This window comes from Ruditapes philippinarum, unplaced genomic scaffold, assembly GCF_026571515.1.
Source record: "Ruditapes philippinarum isolate M1 unplaced genomic scaffold, ASM2657151v2 ctg2683_1_1_1_1, whole genome shotgun sequence".
NCBI lineage: Eukaryota > Metazoa > Mollusca > Bivalvia > Venerida > Veneridae > Ruditapes > Ruditapes philippinarum.
This window is the reverse complement of record NW_026856403.1, coordinates 315483-340540: the sequence shown is the minus strand read 5'-3', so window position 1 is coordinate 340540 and position 25058 is coordinate 315483. Positions and strand designations below refer to the sequence as shown.

The following is a 25058-nucleotide window of genomic DNA, read 5'->3' as shown; positions in this document are numbered from 1 at the left end:
TGTTTGGTTCTTTATCTTGCAGATTACATATAAATCATGTTTTAGGAAGAAATCACAAAAAAATATGTTTTTATTTTAGGCTTTTTTGTCATTTTGTTATAGTAGCATACTAAGTATGCAACTCATTTAAAATAAGAGAAAACAGAATCTAAAGCATTACATGTGCCTTTTTTAAAAAGGGGATGTAAGATGAGATTTTCATGCATTTCAGATTGGTGTTTCTGTTAGTTTTACCCATCAGGCATGGGGGGTGCAAGGTGAGTTGCATGCTATAAAATTACAACATTTTAGCATATTTTATAAATGAACTGCGCTAAAATGACATCATTTTGACGTGTATTACAAGGAAACTGCGTGCCTAGGATGATGACATCTGGCTTTTATGAATGAAGTTGCAGATTTGTATGCTGTTGTAAGAAAATAGTAATGGAGAAAATGACATTTCTGGGGGAAAATCATATAAAATATGATAGAATATGTAAGAATATGCAATTACAGATATCTGACATATCTGTTTGCAGTTCAGATTGGAATATCCACCCCTAGGGTACCCACCAAGACAGATATTTCGACCTACAACATAATGTCATATCATTTTTTAAGCACTGGTGTAAACAGCAGAAAATCCTGTGTAATATGAAAGAAAACAACACATGTATTTAATCCATACCTGATTAAGCTTAGGAAAGAAACATTTAAGTTTACAAGTTATTGTGAAATTGATATGATAGTTAATGAATCTGTGACTTAGGGGATGCTGACATAAGGGCAGTCTTATGTAAAATAAACATTCATAGTTTGATAAAAACCTATTTCTGAAATTAAGGGAACAATAAAATAAAACATATAATAGCAATGTTTAGTGTTGATAATATTTATACAACACTGACTTTTTAATCACCATGGTAACCTTAAAGGTCTGATGTCACTCAATGAATATACATACAATAAACTAAAGTTAATGACCTTATCAATGGACAAAACACCAATTATGTGTAATTAATTCACCTTGAACTCTGAAACATATATATTTAATGTCACAAAATATTACCCTACTAAACTAAAAAAGAACTTTAGCCTACATAAACACTGCCATGACGAAAGCTCACCTTTGAGAGCTTTGTGCTCAGTTGAACATAAAAATAAAAAATCACACGCACACAAAAATCACTTGTAACTGATTTATATATTATATGAAATAAATGTGCTTGGCAAAAAGTTATATAACAGAAATTTAGAACACAGTTTATATAATAACACATCAATTCAATAAATGAAACCTCATCAGTGAAGCTATATGATTCCAGATTTTCTTCATTTTTTATGCAAACTAGTACTGAAGATGTAAATACTTTTACTTTATGCTAAATTTGTGTTGTAAAAACTAGTGATATTTTTCCTGAAATAAGATCCAGGCTAATGTAGAATTTTCCAAATATTTCGACAAAATGCAAATTAGAGTTATGGGCCTCTGACAGTAACCTCCTATTATGCTCTTAAATAAGTGTCTTTAGTTTCAACATATTCCCTTCAGTAGTTTTGGAGATACCAACTAGTATGCAAAAAATTAACCAAAGAGAGATGCTGCCATCTGGGTGAGTGCAATAATAAGAGGATATTTTTTTCGTTTGCGTGAAATATGGAATATATTTTCACGAAACATGATAAAATGCCACATATTTTCACGAGCCGGTACGGCGAGTGAAAATATGTGGCATTTTATCATGTTGAGTGAAAATATATATCATATTTCACGAAAAGGAAAAAAATAGCCTTTTTATTTAATTTCATTATCAAAGAGAATGGTAACGAATCCCCTTGCTTGCTACCAACTGCAATTGTACAGTGCGCAGTAATTTATGCGTAAGCACGCGCTGTTTGGCGCTACATTATGACGTCATGTAAACAACTCTTTAAACGTCTGTACAGCGTTAATTACTGAATTAAAGATATTGGTGTTCAGATTAATTTTCTTAGTTAGACCATTTTCTATCATGCTAGATAGTTTTCAAAACAATATTCAAGAAAAAGTTGTTTTGTATTTATCAGATTTTTCAAACAAAACGGCGAAAGAAGTCCCTTAAAATAAATATGAGTTTTGACTCCGCCCACTTTCATATTTATATTTCATATTTTATTTTTAAAAAATATGAAATATATTTGACTGATATAGCACCATATTTCATGGGTAAAATTAAATAACTCTCCCTATTCTTTGAATATTCAAGGTAATAACATGTTCTATCTATATATCCTTCTTATGTCACAGATAAATTCTACCTAAACCTAACCCCTTACCCTAACCCATATCACTGATTTTATAAGATTATATCCTCATATCTATTCTGAGTTGATTTTGTGTTTAAATGGTAGGCCTACTGTAGAATGACAAATGAGCAACTCCCCTTGGAGAATACAGATTTTGGTTGTTGCAGAGAGGTATTGCTCCAGAGAGGTAAATTTTTTGTAAATCTTTACTTTGGCAAGGATCAATATGGTTGTTGCAGAGAGGTTACTGTTCTACAGAGGGTCACTAAGTAGAGGTTACACTGTATCAATAAGCAGACATTCAATGTGTGATAACAATATCAATCAGTTCAATTTTATGTTTTTACAGACAATTAACTTTCTATATACGGTATAGTTCACTTTTTATGTAAAACATAAAATTTAGCTCAGAACATTTCAATCAAAAGAAATGAAAAGTCACGGCCATGCTATTGCAATTGATTGATTGATTAATTAATTGATAACTTTGAAAAAATAGATTAAATAACTGATTACTTGGAAAAAAAACACATGATTTATTCACACACCTTAGATTGAACCACTTTAACCAAAAGTTAAAAAAAATAGGTTAAATTTTGTCAAAAATTATTTGTATGTGAACAGAAGACATTAAATGTAACTCTATCCTCTGTTCTAGAGGTAGTTAACATGATCACACTTGCAAAACAGTTGACCTTTTGCTACAGTAGTATTAATGTGATTTAAGACCAAACAAACCAGTTCATGAGAAGACATATTTTTTCATTTAGATTTTATTTTATTTTTGATAAGACAAACTTTTCAAGGACATGAACAGATTTGTGTGAACACATTTGAGAACAGACCATAATATTAAGTCCATGTTTGATAAAGGTTACTTTATGTTAAAGATGATTTTTTATTTTAGCTTTGGCATCCACTAGAAAAGGCCACAGGATTTTAAGTGATCAAATTGAAATGGGATCATCCAAAAAGAGTTTCAAATTGTGTGATGATACACCCATTTGGTAATGGTTCTTTTTTAACTTTTTGTAGTTAGTATGAACCTTGTATAACATCTATGTGTGTTACAGGGTAATTGTGAAGTATATGCAATAATTACACTCAAAATAATTTGTTGGTGTTTACAAAAAATCACCAACATTGTTGTGATATGTATGAACATATGCATCAGTTCAACAAAATATTAAAAAAACACCTATATCTACAATAAAAACCTGTAATACTAGTACTGATGATGATGATGGTGATGATGATGGTGGTGATGCTGTTGATGATAATGATGATGATGATGAACTTCATGATGAGAGGGATGACTCTATACACCACCGCCAGCCTCTGGAGGTAACCTCTGACCTGACCTGTGAAGGTACATACGTCTGAAATAAAGAAGAAAGGTAATGAGGATACCACTATGACTTTTGCAGAAATCATTAAAAAATGAGCCATTCCTCAAATGGCAGTCTGTGTGGGATAAAAGGAGAGGCAAATATTATTGTATCTAAGCAATGCATCAGAATGATATACTGGGATTCACACCCAATAATTGAGTATCAAATATTTTGTATTACATCATAATGATTAATAATCTCTTCCAGTTTGAAATATTCAAACAATCACCTACTTTTAGTGGAAATTAAGTAAATATGCTATACTGTCATTGTGATCATACTATGGAGATAATAAAATAACTTGTTACAGATTTCTAATATTAATTTATGCTCAGGCAATTTAAATATTTATAATGAACTAAACATGGTTTTAATTTAAAACTGTCCAATAATACTTTAAAGGAACTCCACTAAGGTTAAAAAACATAAAATATATTTTTTTACATAGATCAGTTGAGGCATATTATGAAGAAATATACTCAAAAAATTTATTGATAATCTTATTTTTGCACTTTTCTTAGCCTAATTTGAGAGAAAAGCATTTTCAGTCTTTATTAACAAATAGAATGATTATTTTGGAGTAAGCAAACAATCTGAAATTTTGCTCATAAGTTATTGTTCTAGACTTTCATCAAATGGAACATACATCTTGAAAAATTATTTCCAGTCCTGTACTGGCAAAAAACCCTTAGTGCAGTCCCTTTAAAAGTTTTCAATTTTCAAAATTTTTTAAGTTGAGCAGAAAATATGGTCAAAAATGTCACAAATGCTTATTCTTGCTTGGTACATTACAGGCAGCAGAGACAAATCAACAGTGTTGTTAGTACTGTAACAGTAAATTATAACTGTATATTTTAGGATATATCATTCAGTGCAACACTTACAATAACTGGTTTGTCTCTTGTAGCTCATTAATTTTCCTTTCTGTTTCTGCCATCCACTCAGCATACTTGTCCCCATATTGCTGCTTTAACTGTAATGTAAAAATACCACTGAAATAAAATTTCACGAAGATTAAAATAAAACAAGAGGGCCATCATGAGGTCGCTCACCTGTATATAGGGCCCAAAGCGGGGCCAGTTAAAACCCCAGGGCTTTTATTTGAACAAACTTGGAAGACACACATAAGAAAATGTTTCATGATGTTAAGTTTTTACTACACACATACAATGAAAAACAATGATCTGCCCCCTCCCCCACCCCCGCAGGGCCAATTTTAACCCAAGGGCTTTTATTTGAACAAACTTGGTAGACACCCATAAGAAGATGTTTCATGCTAAACATCTAAGCTGAAGCTCATTGGGTTTTTTAAAACAAGATTTTTTAAGTTTTTACCATACACATATAGTTAAAACAATGACACCCCTGGGGCGGGGCCAGTTTTGACCCAAGGGCTTTTATTTGAACAAACTTTGTAGATACTTTCTAGAACATGTTTCATGCTTAATATCTAAACTCTAGCTATTTGGGTTTTATCAAAGAAGATATTTTAGTTTTTGCTATACACATATAAGGAAAATCAATGACCCCCGTGGCAGGGCCAATTTTGACCCCAGGGCTTTTATCTGAACAAACTTTGTAGACACTCACTAGAAGATGTTTCATGCTTAATATCTTTACTCTAGCTATTTAGGTTTTTTCAAAGAGATTTTTTAAGTTTTTGCTTAGATATACACATATATAAGGAAAATCAATGACACCCAGGGCGGGGTCAACTTTGACCCCAGGGCTCTTATTTGAACAAAATTGGTAAACACCCATTAGAACATGTTTCATGCTAAAAATCTTAGCTCTAGCTCTTTGAGTTCTTTAAAAGAAGATTTTTAAGTTTTAACTACATGCATATAGGGAAAATCAATGACCCCCTGGGGCGGGGCCAATTTTGACCCCAGGGCTTTTATTTGAACAAACTTGGTAGACACTCATCAGAAGATGTTTCATGCTAAATATCTTAGCTCTAGCTCTTTGGGTTTTTTAAAAGAAGATATTTTAAGTTTTTTCTTTCGGTTGCCATGGCAACCAGAGTTCTGCATGGAATTAAATTCTTTGAACAATTTTTAAAGGTGACCACCAAAGGAACATTCCTGTGAAGTTTGGATGAAATTGGCTTAGTGGTTTTTGAGGAGATGTCATTTAAAGTAAAAGTTTACGGAAGGACGGACGGACGCCGGACGAAAAGCGATCACAAAAGCTCACCCTGTCACTTTGTGACAGGTGAGCTAAAATAAATATGTTTGGTAAACACATATGCCCCCAGCCCTGATTCTTTAAATTATTGATTGATTTGGTATGAAAAACTTAAAAAGTTCACAATGGACAATTATTCTGTCAAAATCCATGCTAGAGTTATATGCCTGACAAATATTTTTAGTAGCTGTACAAGAAGTTGCATGTAAAACTTAAACAAGTGTTAGATCAATGCTTGTTTTGTTTGTTTTGGGTTTTACGTCACATCGACACAGTATATGTCATATTGCGACATTCCAGCTTTACTGGTGGAGGAAGACCTCAGGTGCATTATTTCAGGCACGATCCGGCACCTGAGTAGAACCACCAACGTTCCGTTAGCTAGCTGGATAGCTTCCTCACATGAAAGAATCCAAAGTCCCTGTCGGGATTCGAACCCACAGCGGTGAGGGGCAAGTGGTTTGAAGTCAACGACCTTAATCAATGCTTGTGCCAATGCAATGTGAGCAGGATAGTCCTATTACTCTTTGAATAGTCTAGCTAACATAAAGTCATACATACTCTTTATCTTAACCCATTACTTCATGAGCATTTTGTGAAAAATGGCTGTTTTCATTGAAAAGTCTCCCGTTACAAGTTCAAATTGCTATAATACTATCAAAACTGCTTCAACACTTATCAAACTTGGCACAAATGTTGACTGGACCATTGCCCTTGCAACAACATGCTCAGGCTTAAATTTTCTGTTACCATGGCAACATCTCAAAATTGCCAAAAATCACTATTTTGCGTTGATTTTTTCCATCTAAATTGATTTCAAATTGCTGCAACTTCTCAATGGATTGAGATAGAGTCAAATGCTTTTCAGCGTTGGTTACACGTTACCTTATGATCAATCTGGGGTCATTTATAGCCTCTCACAAGTCCAAAATTTTCTTGGCGATGAGGGGGACTCCACCCCCCTTCAAAGCCCCCAAACCCTTCTGGCAACCCCCTGATGTATCTTTTGGTTGGGGGGCCGCGCCGAAAAAGAGGTCACTTTTTTGAACAACATTTCTCAAACAAAAACAAGTGTTGGGGGCCTAAATAAGGCATTTTTTCACCATTTGAGACAACAAAAAGGGGGTGAAAAAGGCGTTAAAAGGCGTGTATATGACGTAATGGGTTAAGACATAAAATAATTGATGACAACAACATCAAATCTGTTACTTGGGAATATCAAACAAAGATTGCTGCACTTAAAATGCAAAAATAACTTTTGTTACATTGTACAAAATTTGCATATGGAGACCTGAATCTGAAGTGCAACACATTACCATCATGTCTAACATCATCATGCCAAATTATTTTAATATATATCCTTGAATGACAGAATTTTTGACCAGACACAACTGTCAACACACTTTAAAGAAAAAATTAGATCATGATTTCAGACGTTCAAGTGTGACCTTTAACTTTGAGATTTAGACCTGACTTAAGCATGCAACACTCATCATCATGTCCAACACATTTATGCAATGTAATTTTTAAAATCAATCAAGGAAGGAATTACAGCATTGTTGACCACACACACTTGTCAATGCACTTTAATGTAAAAAAATTGTATCAGTTGATTTGCACACTCAAGTGTGACCTTGACTTATGAGCTAGAGACCTGGGGTGGTTGTCTCAAAAAAATCTCTTATCTTAAAGTTGTGACTAAACTTACGAGATTGCTAAGGTATAACTAAGATGTCCTTATTTCATTGTCTGGAACGACACCTTAACAATCTCTTTTCTCAAACGTTATTTACGACATCGTATATGCAAAGGTGACTTTGTGTAGTTAACGCATGACCCACCTAATGCATTAACTCGACTTTGAAGAGGCTAGAACTACGGTCTACTGTAAAGAAACCGAGGGACGTGGGTTCAAGCCCCAGATGAGGCAGATTTTTTTTTTATTTTTTTTTTCTTAAAATATTATTTTTATGTCTCTCATATCACTCTTGGTAAGAAAAAAGTGTTTTATTTTAATTATAAAATTATTATCGGTATTTATTGGCTGAGTTATGCCAAATTTATTATCAAATACCTGATATTTTCAAAGTCTAATAAATCAAACACTAGACAGTAAAAGTATTTTATATTTGACAAGACCAACCAATTTACATGTACTTTTTAGAAAATTTAGGCAATCTTTGTAAACAGGCCCTCATTTTGGTAAATTTTAGGGATATTTTGAACACGGCATTCCAAATCGGAAACTGGTCAAACAAATATTTAAAATGTGTGAGGTAGGGTAACATTTTTATACATATTTCAAACATTTTGAGTAGAAACAATAAAAGCATAGCCTGGTTTTGACATTGATGCATACATATTTTTGCAGTATTTTATATCATAGTTGAAATAAGTTTCAAAAAATGTCTGAGTCAAGAAAATTGAGGACAATTTTTTCTACAAATGAACTTCAGGTACTTGCAAGAGAGGAAAATGGATGTCAGCAATTTTTCTGAAATAATCACAAATAAAAAGAAAACAAACAAAAAGTGGGTCCAGATAATAGCAAAAGTGAATTTTGTTAAGAAGCTGCACAGAAGTAAGAAAGAAGTGCTCAGTGACGTGTGATATATGGCATTATCATGAACAACAAATAATTTCTTATTAAATCCGTTAAAGTGAAGAAAACAGCAATTTTTCAACTGTTTTCAATGACGCGGGGGTAACATACGCACATAAAAAAGATGACGTCAGACGTTCAACGGCTGCGGAAAAAAGTAATTCAAGTTTATTGTCATAATTGTGGTGTAATTTTTAGTTGATATTTGAAGCGAGAAATATGCAAACCAAAAGCAACAATTACTTCGTATGTAAACTAACAACTTTACTGAATTAGAAAATTAAAAGGTATGCCAAAGGTTCGACAAAGCTAGTGTCAATGACGGCCTGTGGGTGATATGGATTATATTTCACTAATATAACTCAGTTTTCACTAGTTAGCATTAAATAGATACAGGATATTCAAGTTTTTTCTATAAATACAGGATTTATTTTAATCGAGTGGTATGGAAATAAATATTTCATGAGTGGCGGTAGCCACGAATGAAATATGAAAATTTTCATACCACAAGATGCAAAAAAATCCTGTATTTAATTGAAAAAACTTAAATTTTCTGTTTATTAAATACATATTTCTTTTTGATATTACAATTTGAAAGATTTACTCTTAAATTTTGTTTATTGGCTGAATTTAGAAAAAGTAGTCCGGCAATACACCAGTGAAAATACAGAAAATATGTTTCACTGTAGTGAAAAATATTTTTTTTTACAGTGAAAATACGGAAAATGAAAATACGCAGTTTATTGCATCAATATTTCAATTCATTTATAAGAACATAATAAATACAGCATATTTGTTAATTTCGAGCGAATATGCTATATATATCCCAATAAAATTGCAATGTTTTTTTCACGTCCATATTCACGAAAAACTAACTATACAGCCAATAACGCGCAGAAACAGACTCACAATCAAAGAAAACGTCAGACGTTCACTTGCTGCGTGGACGCTCCGTAAAGAAACGTTATTTAAAATTTATAGTCACAATCGCGGCGTTATTTTTAACTTTTATTAAACAAAGAAATAATGACATTTGAATCGAGAAATGTGAAATTTAGAACACAACACTACAATCACTGATTATGGAAATTCGCGAAAATTAAATTGTTCGCCAAATCAAGTTCAGCAATCTCCTACGCACTGATCTCCCCTTATCAGTACAATCTAGTCCCAGTGTGAGTGATATACTGTGCATGATATGAATTTTATTTTACTGATAATATGAGGTTATTATACATTGTGTTAAATACTGAATTCTAGCGCCTCGTCAAATATAAGTGCAATAAAACAAGAGAATTTTCAATGACATCTTCATTTCACACCATCAATGTTTTGACATAACTTTGTTTATTTGCGTACAATATGGATTTGATATGTATTGTTTGGACTTGCAAAATAAAAATGAGGCTATCTTGAGTTCAATATGCATTTGATACAGACTCTTTGGACTGTAAAAACGAAAAAGAGGCTTGATTGAGTACGATATGCATTTGATATGGATTTTCTTTTACTCTTAAAATGAAAATGAGGCTAAATTGACAAGATGGAATCCAATTATATTCGTTATCGTAGACTTACGATGCTGCTATGGGGTCAATTTTTTTACCGTAACTTTACGAGATGTTTAAGATACATCGTAAATTACGAACTCTCCGAGACAACCAGAAAAAATGCAACGATGACCATACGTCAGTGTTACGAACGTCGTAAGGGATACGAGGCTTTCGAGACATCCACCCCTGTTGTTTTTGTTTTTTTTCAATATACTTATGCAAAGTGATTCTATAATCCATCCAGGAATGACTGAATTCTTGACTGCAATCACCATTAAAGCAATTTTACGAAACATTTCCTTTGAAGTCAACATAAGACCTTGACCTTTAAGCTATAGACCTAGGTCTAGAACAGGAACAGGTCTCAATGTGCTTCACATTTATACAATTTCTTTTTTTCCAAAATCCATCCTTAAAGCAACTCAACTGAGATGTGAAAGCCTAAAAACATAAAACTTGAATTTTTACATAGATCAAATTGGGCATTTCAAACAATAACGTATAAGTACTTATTTCTGCGGGCTTAATGTTCTGTGATTTTGGTAAAAATAAGGGGTTTTAAATTTCTGCGTATCTTATTTCTGCTGTTTCATCATTCTCGCATTAATGTATTTTATTTCTGCGTTTTAATTAAGAGATTTTTACAAAATTAACCAATACAAACAGATAACGTTTCAAGATTTGTTGATGTAACATGTACATTACTTCCGGTAAACATGCAGACGATTTATAATGTGTGTTCATCGTAATCACCATGTATCGGTATATAAACGTTAATAAACAAAAACCAACAACATGCAATGACAACAATTAATTGTAATACTGCATGTGTATAAATATGAAGTGTGAAAAATAAACTATGGTAAAATCGCACATAGACACAATATATTGTACAAATATAAAAAGGGTATGTTTATTGCACCCGTCAAACTATAATAGTTTTTTTTAAAAATAAATCAAGCTTAGGGTGAGCGAAAATCATACAAACATGATATTTTTTTAAACAAAAAGAAAAAGTAAAGTAACTTTTTTTTCTAATATTTTATACATGACGGATACATAAAGAAAACTTCCCATCTAAAAAAGCTGATAACGGTACATGGTAATGTAATAATAAAATACATGTAGTTGACATATTCCGACATACATGTAGACATAGCAAAAGGCTTAATTTTCTGCAGTTTTTAAATCTGCGGTGTCGTTATAAACCGCAGAAATAGCAGAAATAAAGTTCCCGCAGAAAAAAGTACTTATACGGTATATGCAAAGGCTAATGAGGAAATATACTCAGAAATAAATTGAAAATTGTATATTTGTGCTATTCTTTGCCCGATTTCTGGTAAGTTTTTACAATTAGAATCATTATTCTGGAAAAAAGGGGCAAGCGAATAATCTGAAATTTTGAAAACAAGTTCTTAGTCTGAAACAACAACAAAATGGAACATTAATATTTTTAAATTATTGCCAGTCCCATCATGTCCAAAAACCTCAGTGGAGTCCCTTTACATGATAAATTCATAAACCATGCACAGAGTATGGACAGGGGAAAGATAGACACTGCTTCTATTTTGATTTTGGGGAGGAGGCATAATAAAATATTTTTTTTGGAAAATAGGAAGTTCAGGAAATAACTTCCTTTCACTAAAGGCAGCTTTAAAGTGAAAATGCTATTTAACTCATGGCAATCAACAGTTGTTTGGAGGTTTATATTGCATTAAGATGTTGCATTATTAAGTATTAACTTTTCATAGAAAATTATCTGAAATCAATAATTAAGCATTTTATGGATTTAAGCTGTGAAATTTTGTAAGTATGATTTTCTCATTTAGGATTTTTTTTTATATCTTAATATCTAAATTTCATTACAACAGGTGAAGCATATCATATTCATGATTGAACTTAATGTATGCTCCTTTTAGAAAATCACATAAATTGTATGATAGACCTAGTAATGGGTATATCATAAGCATTGAACTATTAAGCAGGTAAATAGCTTACATGATGTGGACCACTTACCTTTAAGTTGTACTGTTCCTCTTTTTCACACCATTTGGCTTCCTTAACACTTAGTTCTAAATGAAGGGCATTAACTCTATCTTTTAGATCTTTATTTTCCACCATTAGTGCAGATTTATCTCCCTCTAACTCAGTATTTTTAGCTTTTAATTTACTAATTTCATCATCATGATTGCATGATGGAGTGTTCTTTTGCTGAAACAAATAAACAAACATATTGTTTTACTTATCTATATACTTATGAAATCAGATTTTGAACAGATAAAATATGTTTCTTTATTGAAAACTTCTAACTGAAATATAGATTAATAATTAAAATGAATATTTTCATTTCCTATATTCTCACTTTAATCTTATTTTTTACTGCAGTAAACATATTTTTCATATTTCCACTTTTTTTTCTAAAGTCAGACAAAACACAAAATTAAAGGGGAAGTCTTCTAAATTGTAAGGTTAAAGAAGTACATGTACATGTATTTAATAAACAGAAAATTCAAGTTTTTCTATAAATACAGGATATAATTTTATCTTGTGGTATAAAAATTATCATATTTCTCACCACTCCGTGAAAATAAATTCTGTTTTTATATGAAAAACTTGAATATCCCCTATAAACTTTATAAATAACATTTTAACACTCTTCACAATATTTTCCTATAAAACATATTAGACAGTCGAGTATATTTTTACACAATATATGCACGGTATAAGAAAGGATGCCTTCTGACTTTACATATCAATAAACCAAATGATGTCAGGAAAATCCCCTCAATGCTCAATGTAGATCAACATTAGGGTCATTAATTCTCTATTCTATTAGAGTAGAAGTAGAATATTAATTTTCCATGATTGTGTTGTAGTCTTATAATTATATCTATTTCCTAAACAATAAAGAAAACATAAAGATGAATAAAATAATAAATTCAAGTGTGATTGACAATAAGCAAGTGTGATTCATTTTTTTATTTATTACAAGTGTATTTCAATAATCATTTACAATAGTTGTCAAAAATAAGAACAAAAGATTTTTATGTGGTATACATTATCAAGCTTACAAATGTTACTTTACAAAACTGTAATAATATTTTCAGCCAATCACATGCTACTTTATATGTAGATTGGCTTGTAGTGATTTTGTACATGGTACTGATGTGCTAAAATAAACAACAACCATATTTCAAAAACTTTTTTTTACCTTCTATGTAATGTGTTGTTTTCGTAGCAATGTTCCTATAAAACACGTAAGGCAAACAAGGTGTCAAGTTTTAAGATATGCATCGCAAAAAGAAATAGTGCAAAGTACTGGTCGACTTCCAGCATTAAAGTCACTGTTCAGGCAGCCAAGACATTAAAGGGATTTCAAGTACTCAATATACTTCTAAAAACTCTCAGCAGTTGGCATTGTATAATGTTTAAATTTGTTAACCTTTTCAATAGTTAAAAAATTTCAGAATTACTTATGTTTAGCAAATAGTATTTTCTGAGACTTTTAAAATTAGAAATCAAATTCTTTCAAATGTGCCAATGTAACTTCTTGAAGTATGGTAATCCATTGACAATAATATTATATTCACATTTTTATGATTCCCTTCTGAACTGTTTAGGTATTATGTTATAGTTCCTATTTTATATTATAGGTATCTGATGTAGGTAAGTTTACTTGAATTCAAACATTATTACATAATGCAAATACATGTGTTTTTTCTTTATTTTTTCTTTGTTCTTTAACATGCAATTACATGTTGCTTTTTTATTTTTCATTCTGTAATGTATGCATGTTGTTTTTAAGATCCATTATTGTGTTATACATATATAATTTCATTTATTTTCATCCTTTATGCATCGTTCAATATCATATTTTTTATATTTATTATCCTTTGTTAAACACTAGAAACTGTACAGTTTATGTGTAATAAAATTTGTTCTGTTCTGTTCTGTTCAATACTGCATTTTTGTTCTAAATTTACTTTGTGGTAAAACACCACTAAATTAACAAAGTATTGCCTGTTCTGACAATGACTATATTTGTTGCCCAGTCAGCTGTCATCATTGTCTATATCCTAAATATTACCTTGTTAAGTTTATCTGTCCAGTCTTTTCTCTCTCTATCCAATCTCTCCATAAGATCATCTATCTGTTTCTGTAAGTCTTTCTGTTTCTTCGTCTGTGCTGCAAGTTCTTCTGCATGTCTTCTCTGAAAAATAGAATTTTAATATAGTTATACAGGTGTTCTTAAAAACAAGAATACAAACAAGCCTGACTGCATGGTCAATTCAATTCTTTATTAAGATGATTCAGGCCACCAGTCCATACATCACAAAAACAAGAGGGCCATGATGGCCCTGGATCGCTCACCTGACACAACCGCATCCAAGCAATGTCTTAAACAAGCATCATGACCAAGTTTGATGACAACTGAGTCAAACATGTGACCTCTAGTGTGTTATAAAGATTTTTCCATATTAGGGCAATGTGACCTAATTTTTGACCGGACACGACCCATATTCAAACTTGACATAGAAATCATCAAAACAACCTTCCTGACCAATTTCCTGGAAATTTGGATCAAAACTGCAGCCACTAGAGTGTTCAAAAGATTTTTCTATTTTTAGCTCCTGTGACCTAGTTTTTGACCGGACATGACCAATCTTAGCAATTGACCCAGAAAACATCAAAACAGCATTCTTGACAAATTTCCAGAATATTTGAATCAAAACTGCAGCCACTAGAGTGTAAACAAGCTTTTTCTATTTTTAGCTCCTGTGACCTAGTTTTTGACCTGAGATGACCCATCTTCGAACTTGACCCAGAAATCATCAAAACAACCTTCCTGACAAATTTCCAGAATATTTGAATCAATACTGCAGCCACTAGAGTATTAACAAGCTTTTTCTATTTTTAGCTCCTGTGACCTAGTTTTTGACCGGAGATAACCCATCTTCGAACTTGACCTAGAAATCATCAAAACAACCTTCCTGACAAATTTCCAGAATATTTGGATGAAAACTGCAGCCACTAATGTGTTAACAAGCTTTTCTATTTTTAGCTCCAGTGACCTAGTTTTTGACCGGAGATGACCCATCTTCCAACTTGACTTAGATATCATCAAAACAACCTTCTTGACAAATTTCCAGAATATTTAGATGAAAACTGCAGCCATTAGAGTGTTAACAAGCTTTTTCTATTTTTAGCTCCTGTGACCTAGTTTTTGACCTGAGATGACCCATCTTCGAACTTGACCTAGAAATCATCAAAACAACCTTTCTGACAAATTTCCAGAATGTTTGGATGAAAACTGCAACCATTAGAGTGTTAACAAGCTTTTTCTATTTTTAGCTCCTGTGACCTAGTTTTTGACCAGACATTACCCATCTTCGAACTTGACCTAGAAATCATTAAAACAACCTTCCTTACAAATTTCCAGAATATTTTAATCAAAACTGCAGCCACTAGAGTGTTAACAAGCTTTTTCTATTTTTAGCTCCTGTGACCTAGTTTTTGACCGGAGATAAACCCATCTTTCGAACTTGACCTAGAAATCATCAAAAGAAACCTTCCTGACAAAAATTCCAAAATATATTGGATGAAAAATGCAGCCCCTAGAGTGTTAACAAGCTTTTTCTATTTTTAGCTCCTGTGACCTAGTTTTTGACCGGAGATGACCCATCTTCGTCATTGATTTAGATATCATCAAAACAACCTTCCTGTCAAATTTCCAGAATATTTGGATGAAAACTGTAGCCACTAGAGTGTTAACAAGCTTTTTCTATTTTTAGCTCCTGTGACCTAGTTTTTGACCGGAGATGACCCATCTTCGAACTTGATCTAGAAATCATCAAAACAACTTTCCTGACAAATTTTCAAAATATTTGGATGAAAACTGCAGGCACTTGAGTGTTAACAAGCTTTTTCTATTTTTAGCTCCTGTGACCTAGTTTTTGACCGGAGATGACCCATCTTCGAACTTGACCTAGATATCATTATAACAACCTTCCTGACAAATTTCAAGAATATTTGGATGAATACTGCAGCCTCTAGAGTGTTAACAAGCTTTTTCTATTTTTAGCTCCTGTGACCTAGTTTTTGACCCGAGATAACCCATCTTCGAACTTGATCTATATTTTATTGAGACAAACATTCTGACAATGTTTGATGATGATCCAATCAAAACTGTGACTGCTAGACTGTTAACAACCCAATTGTTAGAGTGTTAACAAGCTTTTTCTATTTTTAGCTCCTGTGACCTAGTTTTTGACCGGAGATGACCCATCTTCGAACTTGACCTAGATATCATTAAAACAACCTTCTTGACAAATTTCCAGAATATTTGGATGAAAACTGCAGCCTTTAGAGTGTTAACAAGCTTTTTCTATTTTTAGCTCCTGTGACCTAGTTTTTGACCCGAGATAACCCATCTTCGAACTCGATCTGTATTTCATTGAGACAAACATTCTGACAAAGTTTGATGATGATCCAATCAAAATTGTGACTGCTAGACTGTTAACAACCCAATTGTTAGAGTGTTAACAAGCTTTTTCTATTTTTAGCTCCTGTGACCTAGTTTTTGACCGGAGATGACCCATCTTCGAACTTGACCTAGATATCATTAAAACAACCTTCCTGACAAATTTCCAGAATATTTGGATGAAAACTGCAGCCTCTAAAGTGTTAACAAGCTTTTTCTATTTTTAGCTCCTGTGACCTAGTTTTTGACCCGAGATAACCCATCTTCGAACTCGATCTGTATTTCATTGAGACAAACATTCTGACAAAGTTTGATGAAGATCCAATCAAAACTGTGACTGCTAGACTGTTAACAACCCAATTGTTGACGACGCACGACGCACGACGACGGACGCCGGACATAGCCCCATCACTATACCTCACCTTGACCACTTCGTGGTCAGGTGAGCTAAAAACACAAAACATATTTACATATTATAACACACTAGAACTCCGCGAGTCGGATGTGTCGCCTTGTGAACAATATAGTTTAGGAGAAATGGCCAGGACAAAAATGAAATATAACAAGAGGGCCATGATGGCCCTAGATCGCTCACCTGATTTATCAAACTCATCCAAACAATTACCTAGACAAGCATTCTGACCAAGTCTCATGACAGGTGAGTCAAAAATGTGACCACTACAGTGTTAACAAGGATTATCCATATTTGAGCAGTGCGACCTAGTTTTTTACCCAGGTGACACATATTCAAACTTGACCTAGAAATCATCAAAACAAACTTTTAGACCAATTTCAAGGATACTTGGATCAAAACAGTAGCAACTAGAGTGTTAACAAGATTTTTCTATTTTTAGCTCCGGTGACCTAGTTCCACATGCGATTTCGAACTCATCCAAGCAATTACCTATACAAGCATCCTGACCAAGTTTGATGATAACTGAGTCGAAAATGTGACCACTAGAATGTTAACAAGGTTTTTCCATATTTGGGCGGTGTGACCTAGTTTTTTTCATCCAAGATGACCAATGTACGAACTTGACTTAGAAATCATCAAAACAAACTTTCAGACCAATTAACAGAATATTTGGATCACAACAGTAGCAACTAGAGTGTTAACAAGATTTTTCTATTTTTAGCTCCAGTGACCTACTTTTTCATCCAAGATGACCCATGTTCAATTTCTTCCCAGCAATGACCTAGACAAGTTTCCTGACCAAGTTTGATGACAATTGAGTCAAAATTGTGAGCGCTAGAGTGTTAACAAGGTTTTTCTATTTTTAGCTCCTGTGACCTAGTTTTTCATCCGAGATGACCCATGTTCGAACTCATCCGAGCTATCACCTAGACAAGCATCTTGATCAAGTTTGATGATGATTGATGCAAAAATGTGACCACTAGAGTGTTAACAAGGTTTTTCTATTTTTAGCTCCGGTGACCTACTTTTTCATCCGAGATGACCCATGTTCACACTCATCCGAGCTATCAACTAGATAAGCATCCTGACCAAGTTTGATGATGATTGATGCAAAAATGTGACCCCTAGAGTGTTAACAAGGTTTTTCTATTTTTAGCTCCGGTGACCTACTTTTTCATCCGAGATGACCCATGTTCGAACTCATCCGAGCTATCACCTAGACAAGCATCTTGACCAAGTTTGATGATGATTGATGCAAAAATGTGACCGCTAGAGTGTTAACAAGGTTTTTCTATTTTTAGCTCCGGTGACCTACTTTTTCATCCGAGATGACCCATGTTCGAACTCATCCGAGCTATCAACTAGATAAGCATCCTGACCAAGTTTGATGATGATTGATGCAAAAATGTGACCGCTAGAGTGTTAACAAGGTTTTCTATTTTTAGCTCCGGTGACCTACTTTTTCATCCGAGATGACCCATGTTCGAACTCATCCGAGCTATTACCTAGACAAGCATCTTGACCAAGTTTGATGATGATTGATGCAAAAATGTGACCCCTAGAGTGTTAACAAGGTTTTTCTATTTTTAGCTCCGGTGACCTACTTTTTCATCCGAGATGACCCATGTTCGAACTCATCCCAGCTATTACCTAGACAAACATCCTGACCAAGTTTGATGATGATTGAGGCAAAAATGTGACCTCTAGAGTGTTAACAAGGTTTTTCTATTTTTAGCTCTTGTGACCTAGTTTCTCATCCGAGATGACCCATGTTCGAACTCATCCGAGCTATCAACTAGATAAGCATCCTGACCAAGTTTGATGATGATTGAGGCAAAAATGTGACCGCTAGAGTGTTAACAACTAAATGTGAACGGACGACGGACGGACGGACGACGGACGACGGACAATCATCGATCCTAAAAGCTCACCCTGAGCATGCTCAGGTGAGCTAAAAAGTAACAAAGGGCAATAACTCAAAAAATAATAAGTGCAGAGCAGCAGTTTCTATGCACTGCACTTCTTATCAATAAGATCTATCATTCTATGAAGTTTCAAGTCCCTATCTTTTATAATTTATGAGAAATGGCCTGGAAAAAAATAAAGTATGAAAATTAACAAGAGGGTCATGATGGCCCTGAGTCGCTCACCAGTAACAACTGCTTTTCAGTGTTGGAATGTCAATATATTCTAATATTAAATTTGAGCATAGAATATGTTTAAACAATAATTTGAAGAAATGCCATGACCTGGGGCATTTAAGCTTTTGCTGTTCTTGTGTACTGCACTTCTTCTTAATGAGATCTATCATCCTATGAAGTTTCAAGTCCATTGCTTTTATATATTAGGAGAAATGACCCAGACAAAAATAAAGTATGAAAATTAACAAAGGAAAATAACTCAAAAATTAGGAAGTACAGAGTACCGATCCTTGTGCACTGCACTTTTTCTTAATGAGATCTATCATCCTATGAAGTTTCAAGTCCATAGCTTTTATAGTTGAAGAGAAATGACCCGGACAAAATTAAAGTATGAAAATTTACAAGGGGCAATAACTCAAAAATTAAGAAGTACAGAGTACCGGTCCTTGTGCACTGCACTTCGTGTTATTGAAAGAAGCATGCATACCAAGTTTGAAGTCAATCCAACTTAAAGTGACTGAGTTATGCTCTGGACAAGCTTTAGGGGACTCCGACAACGACGCCGACACCGCCGACTAAAGTAACCCCTATACGTCTATATGTCGCCTTTTTAAGGCGACACAATAATCACAAAAACAGTGAAAATCTACAGTTATCACATATTAACATATATAAACAAGTATGACTTTTGTAAGTAATTTTTTAAATACAAAACTATAAAGAGTCACTATTTTATTTGCCTGTTCCTGCATTTTGAAGAAACGAAAAACAAGAAATAACAAGAACAAGGTTTCATTATTTTAAATATGCCCTTGAATAAGGGAGATTACCTTCAAGTATTAAATCTAGATTGGTGCTATAATTAATTGACATATTAATTTGATCAACATATCAACACTGCAATAATGATGACCTCACCTTTAGAGCATAATAAATAAACATAGCAAACATTTTATTTGTTCTTTTCTGGATAACATTAATACATGAAATTTGTATCAGTGCTTGATAGTAAAACTGTTGCACACTTTTATAGCCTGGATAAGGCAGAAAGTTTTGAAATTTGCAAATAGGTATAATTCAGGTACAATATGATACAAAGCACAAGTGTGTGAAGTTTCAACCCATTCAGTAGGTCTGGAGATACCAACTTTCAAGCAAAAACTTAACCAAAGTATGACAGCAATGCAGACACCAACACCTGATGGGTACAATAGCTCTCCATTTTCTTGAATAGTCAGGCTCAATAAGTAAATGTACAAAAATGATTTAAAAACAACTACTTGATGGCTAGTTTGAGTAATACATCTTTACCAATTAAGTTCATCATCAAAAAGGTTTTTTTTACACAATAAACAATAAATAGTGGGCATACATTAACACTTGAAACAACCATCTTGTCCACAGATTATAATATGTTAACATATCATGTCATAATTTTACCTTAAGTTCTTCAATTTCTTTGTCCTTGGACGCCAGCTTTTCTTTCATCTGTCTCTCAAGTTCAGCTATTTTGGCTTCATATCTTGGATCTCTATCAAAATATAAAATCAGTTTAACAAAAAGTAAGCTGTAGCACTTAGAAAGCTTCCACTTCTGTTTCAGACATGTATATACTTTATTCTATTGTAACAAAGTTATTTTGCTTAACCAATGAAACAAGAGCTGTCAGTAGGACAGCAACGCTCGACTATTCTTAGTGCTTGATAGTAAAAAAAAATCCTTGATACAGTTACCTCCTCCTGTTTACAGGTTGGGGTCATGATAGTGAACAAGTGTGCAAAATTTCAAAGCCATATGTCAATGGACTTTGAAAATATTTGAACTATTACAAAAACTTAAACGTAAATTTTAAGTCAAAAAAGGGGCATAATTCTGTCAAAATGCTTGATAGAGTTACCTCCTCCTGTCTGCAGGTTGGGGTCATGATGGTGAACAAGTGTGCAAAGTTTCAAAGCCATATGTCAATGGACTTTGAAAATATTTGAACTATTACAAAAACTTTAACATAAATTCTATGTCGAAAAAGGGGCACAATTCTGTCAAAATGCTTGATAGAGTTACCTCCTCCTGTCTACAGGTTGGAGTCATGATGGTGAACAAGTGTGCAAAGTTCTAAAGCCATATGTCAATGGACTTTGAAAATATTTGAACTATTACAAAAACTTTAATGTAAATTCTAAGTCGCAAAAAGGGGCATAATTCTGTCAAAATGCTTGAAAGAGTTACCTCCTCCTGTCTACAGGTTGGGGTCATGATGGTGAACAAGTGTGCAAAGTTTCAATGGACTTTGAAAATATTTGAACTATTACAAAAACTTTAACATAAGTGGTTACGCCGACGCTCGGTGACTACAATAGCTCTACTTATTCTTATCGAATAGTCGAGCTAAAAATTCATGTACTTTAATTCATTTAACATAATTGTTAGAACATTTGTAAAACAACAGAATGTGAAATCACTTGCTTAAATAAGGTTAAGTAAATCCACTAATAATGAATTTTGCTTTTCTTATGTGTTGAACAACGCATTAATTATCAAAAGTGGTTTCTTTTTATTTGAATTTAAGCAAAAAGTTATTGATTGATTTACGCAAAAATGGCATTCAGACATAGACAACAATATCATACTTTGGAACCATATTTAAGAAATATTAATTGCAAAGAGATGTATGAATATTTGTAGAATAAGAATATCTGCTCATTGAAATCGTAAGATATGGACAAAATACAATACAAAGAAATGAAAGATTATGTCACTTACCAGAAATTGAAGATGAATATCATTTTATTTTAGTTTTTTCATGTTATCAAGATATTCGAAGAAGATTATTAAGCCTTATTACTATATTAGACTGTCTATGTATAGATTAGTAGATTAATTACAATCAGAAAATAAGGCTATACTTGTAAATTTCGGAAAATATATAGATGTAGCCAATAAAAAGAGACAAGAATATACCAGTGGTTATTACATAACGCATTTAGTAATGTTAATTGGAACAACTTGTTATCCTTATTATTATATAAAATATACATGTAATACTATACTTTTAAAGCCATTATGCTTACACGTCTTTTTTGTTTTTGGTGTTTTTTGTTGTTTTTTTTTGTTTTTGTTTCTGGAACTCTTTATTTCTATGAATGATAATGATGTTGTGATGTTTTATTCCTTTTTTCCCCCAGCTGTCTGTTCTTTGTTTGAAACAAATTTTCTAGAATGTCATTAGTTAAAACTTTTTTTACCCTTAATATTATTATCTTTTTATTTCTTTGCTTTTGTCATGTGACCACAGAACTATTATATTTGTAATCATTGTATATAACGAGATGCTGTAAATGTATAAGTTATCGAAATAAACTATTACTTCTGAAATCTCTGTTAAAACATACAAGCATATGATATGGGAAACGTGGCTAGATTTGCTCTATGAAATCCATGGCTTATTTTAGCAAAGGAAAATCCATGGCTTATTTTAGCAACATCTATGGCTTCATGTTTAATAATGGAAAATACATGGATTATTTTTTGCAATGAGAATTTTTTTGCAATGGGAAAAATATTCATACAAATAAATAATAGTTATTCCTAGCATCCAGATGTTACACTGTAAAAAATTGACCATTGCACAATTTTGTACAGAACTAAATTGAGATCAGGTAAATTACACCATCTTTTGGTTTATATAAATATTTTGTTAACCTGATCTTGAAAAGAAACTGTCAACTTTTCAGTAGAATCACTTCAATCAGCAGAAGACAAAGAGTATAAAATAAAATTTCTTTAGTCTGTAAAAAATCATTATATACCTGTGATTTGTACTTAAATTATTTATATACATGTATTATCATTAAGGCAAGGCTATAACTTTACCTTTTAAAGCCCACTTCCACAAGTTCCCGTTCTCTTTTTGTTATAGTTGTGTTTTTTGCTTTCCTAAGATCATCCAGCCTTCCTTTTAAAGTAGACACTTCTTGCTCGAGCTGCAATACAAAAATAGTTGCTTAAATCTTTTTAAAGATGTGTCATTCATAACTGTATAGTTGTAAATATGTACATTTAATGAGGCCCACAGGGTAGATTGGCCTTGCTGCAACTGTGTAGCCTCTTTAAAGAAATTTAAGACTTTATAACTATTATTATTCATGCCTCTTTAAATAAAGACTTGATCATCATCATCATCATCATCATCATTATTTTTATAGTACCATGGATACAAAAGAAAACATAACTATACTTTGTGTATCATAGACAAGAAGTCAGAATACATATTAGGCTTGTTGTCCATACAAGCAATTATGTTAATGCTTATCACTGAGCTATTCATACTTGTTCTGGTAAGCTTTAATTGGAGATTCAAGCTCACCTTGGAAAAGACTAGTAATTCTAACAACATTTAACAATATGATCTTATTAATGATAACGTGATTACTATTGGAATATATATATATACATAATTATATGTTTGCAATGCAAAAATAGGATGAATTTTAATTTTAGCATTTAACATGATTGTATGGCGGTTGTGTTCATTGAACGCCACCTTTCCTTGCTGATCTTGTTTATCATATTTTAACATGCAGTTTAAATAATTTTATACACAATTTTCATTCTGCTTATAATTATGTCTATATGTAACCAAAGCATACAGTGTCACCTTAGTCAACCTGTTACTGCACTAAGGTGACAGCAAATTAGGCCTTTAAATGTAAAACAAAATGGTTTTATAGATACTAGACTGGTATCAAGATCATACATTTTGACATCACTTTCTACATAAACAATAAACATACATACAAAATTAATCTTATCTAATTAGTAAAGTCTGAACTCAGAATAAAAGAAAAATAAAAGTGATACAATTTGCAATAAATTACATTATGCTAAATCTGGAAATTTTGTGTAAGAGTATATTATATTGTATTACCTCTTTAACTTTTAACTTTAGAGAAGCAATAAGCTCTTGATTTGCTTTTTCAGCTTCTTTGTTTCCTCTGGCAGTACTCATTGTGGTTAATTTTTCCTTAAATAGCAAATATACAATATTTAAGAAATCAAAATTTACCCATTCAAGTTATAAATTAATAGTATACTACAGAGGTAGCAAAGAGCACTAAATAAATGAAATGCTATAGGTAAAATATGGTTGACAATTAATTTTTTATAGTTTCTACTTCTATTTCTAAGTTGGTCACGTCTGTAAATCCGCTGTGTAGACATCAGCGACGAGTGGTCATGTGAAATGTGCTCCATTAGAAACGTGGGCCAAAAACGCCAAAAACCTGTCCCCCATGTGCGGCACCAGGCGTTAGAGTTAAAATAATGTGAATCTTGACGTGAAGTAAAATCCAAACATGCATGGATTATAAATACAGACTTTATTTTACAATCACTTTATATAATTAATCACTTCGCCAGGCTTCCACTGATAGATGATTAGCATAAAAGACAGGCAGATAGATTCAAATAAGGCCTATTAGCTCATGATAACATAATAATTGCATATGTACAAGATAACAAACAGTGCAAATTTTTTATTTTACAGTAAAATAATAACTTTAAACAAGTACTCTGGTCATATATAATGACAATTTAAATGTATTCATTAATAAGTAGAACAAAATATATAAGAATTCGTGTTTAAATTTCATTTATATTTATCATGTCTGTTAATATAACAATAAAATCCTTTATCCATTTTGCAGTGGAGATTAGTTTCTACTTTCATTTTGTGTCCATGACAATATTATCCTGTAAATAAAATCTATTTTAGTTCACAAATCAATAATAACATAAAGATAGATATAATATTTCTATACCAGAAACTGTAATGATTCATATATTCTCAATTATAGTAACTATTTCAGTACTAACATACCGATGTGGAGGTTAATTGTATCATTCATAACATGAACCTTGTTTTGCTAAAAACTTTGACCTTTGACCTCGTACACAGTTCAGAGTTTAGTCGCTATTTCGTAAAAAAAAGTTTTGAAAAAGATTACATATTATTACTTTTTTTA

The 25058-nt window shown here is 32.5% G+C and overlaps 1 protein-coding gene across 1 annotated transcript; it reads right to left on the bottom strand.

Moving 5' to 3' along the window:
* Positions 1–3488: 3488 nt before the first annotated feature.
* LOC132746411 (synaptonemal complex protein 1-like) lies at positions 3489–25043 on the bottom strand. The gene is made up of 8 exons (XM_060735537.1): positions 24914–25043; positions 23963–24058; positions 22909–23018; positions 20479–20569; positions 14089–14211; positions 12018–12212; positions 4544–4632; positions 3489–3647 (listed from the first exon to the last, which is right to left on the bottom strand). Exons 1-8 carry the CDS (start codon positions 24935–24937, stop codon positions 3587–3589), a joined length of 789 nt encoding a protein of 262 aa, XP_060591520.1. The 5' UTR covers positions 24938–25043; the 3' UTR covers positions 3489–3586.
* Between the last annotated feature and the right edge of the window lie 15 nt (positions 25044–25058).

Excerpts from the sequence above, each read along its gene's own strand:
- LOC132746411 (XM_060735537.1), bottom strand. The coding sequence starts at position 24,937 with ATGATACAATTAACCTCCACATCG. Across the intron at positions 23,019-23,962 it reads TAAAGTTAAAAGTTAAAGAG|CTCGAGCAAGAAGTGTCTAC; the intron begins GTAATACAATAT and ends TTTGTATTGCAG. Across the intron at positions 3,648-4,543 it reads CAAGAGACAAACCAGTTATT|ACGTATGTACCTTCACAGGT; the intron begins GTAAGTGTTGCA and ends TCTTTATTTCAG.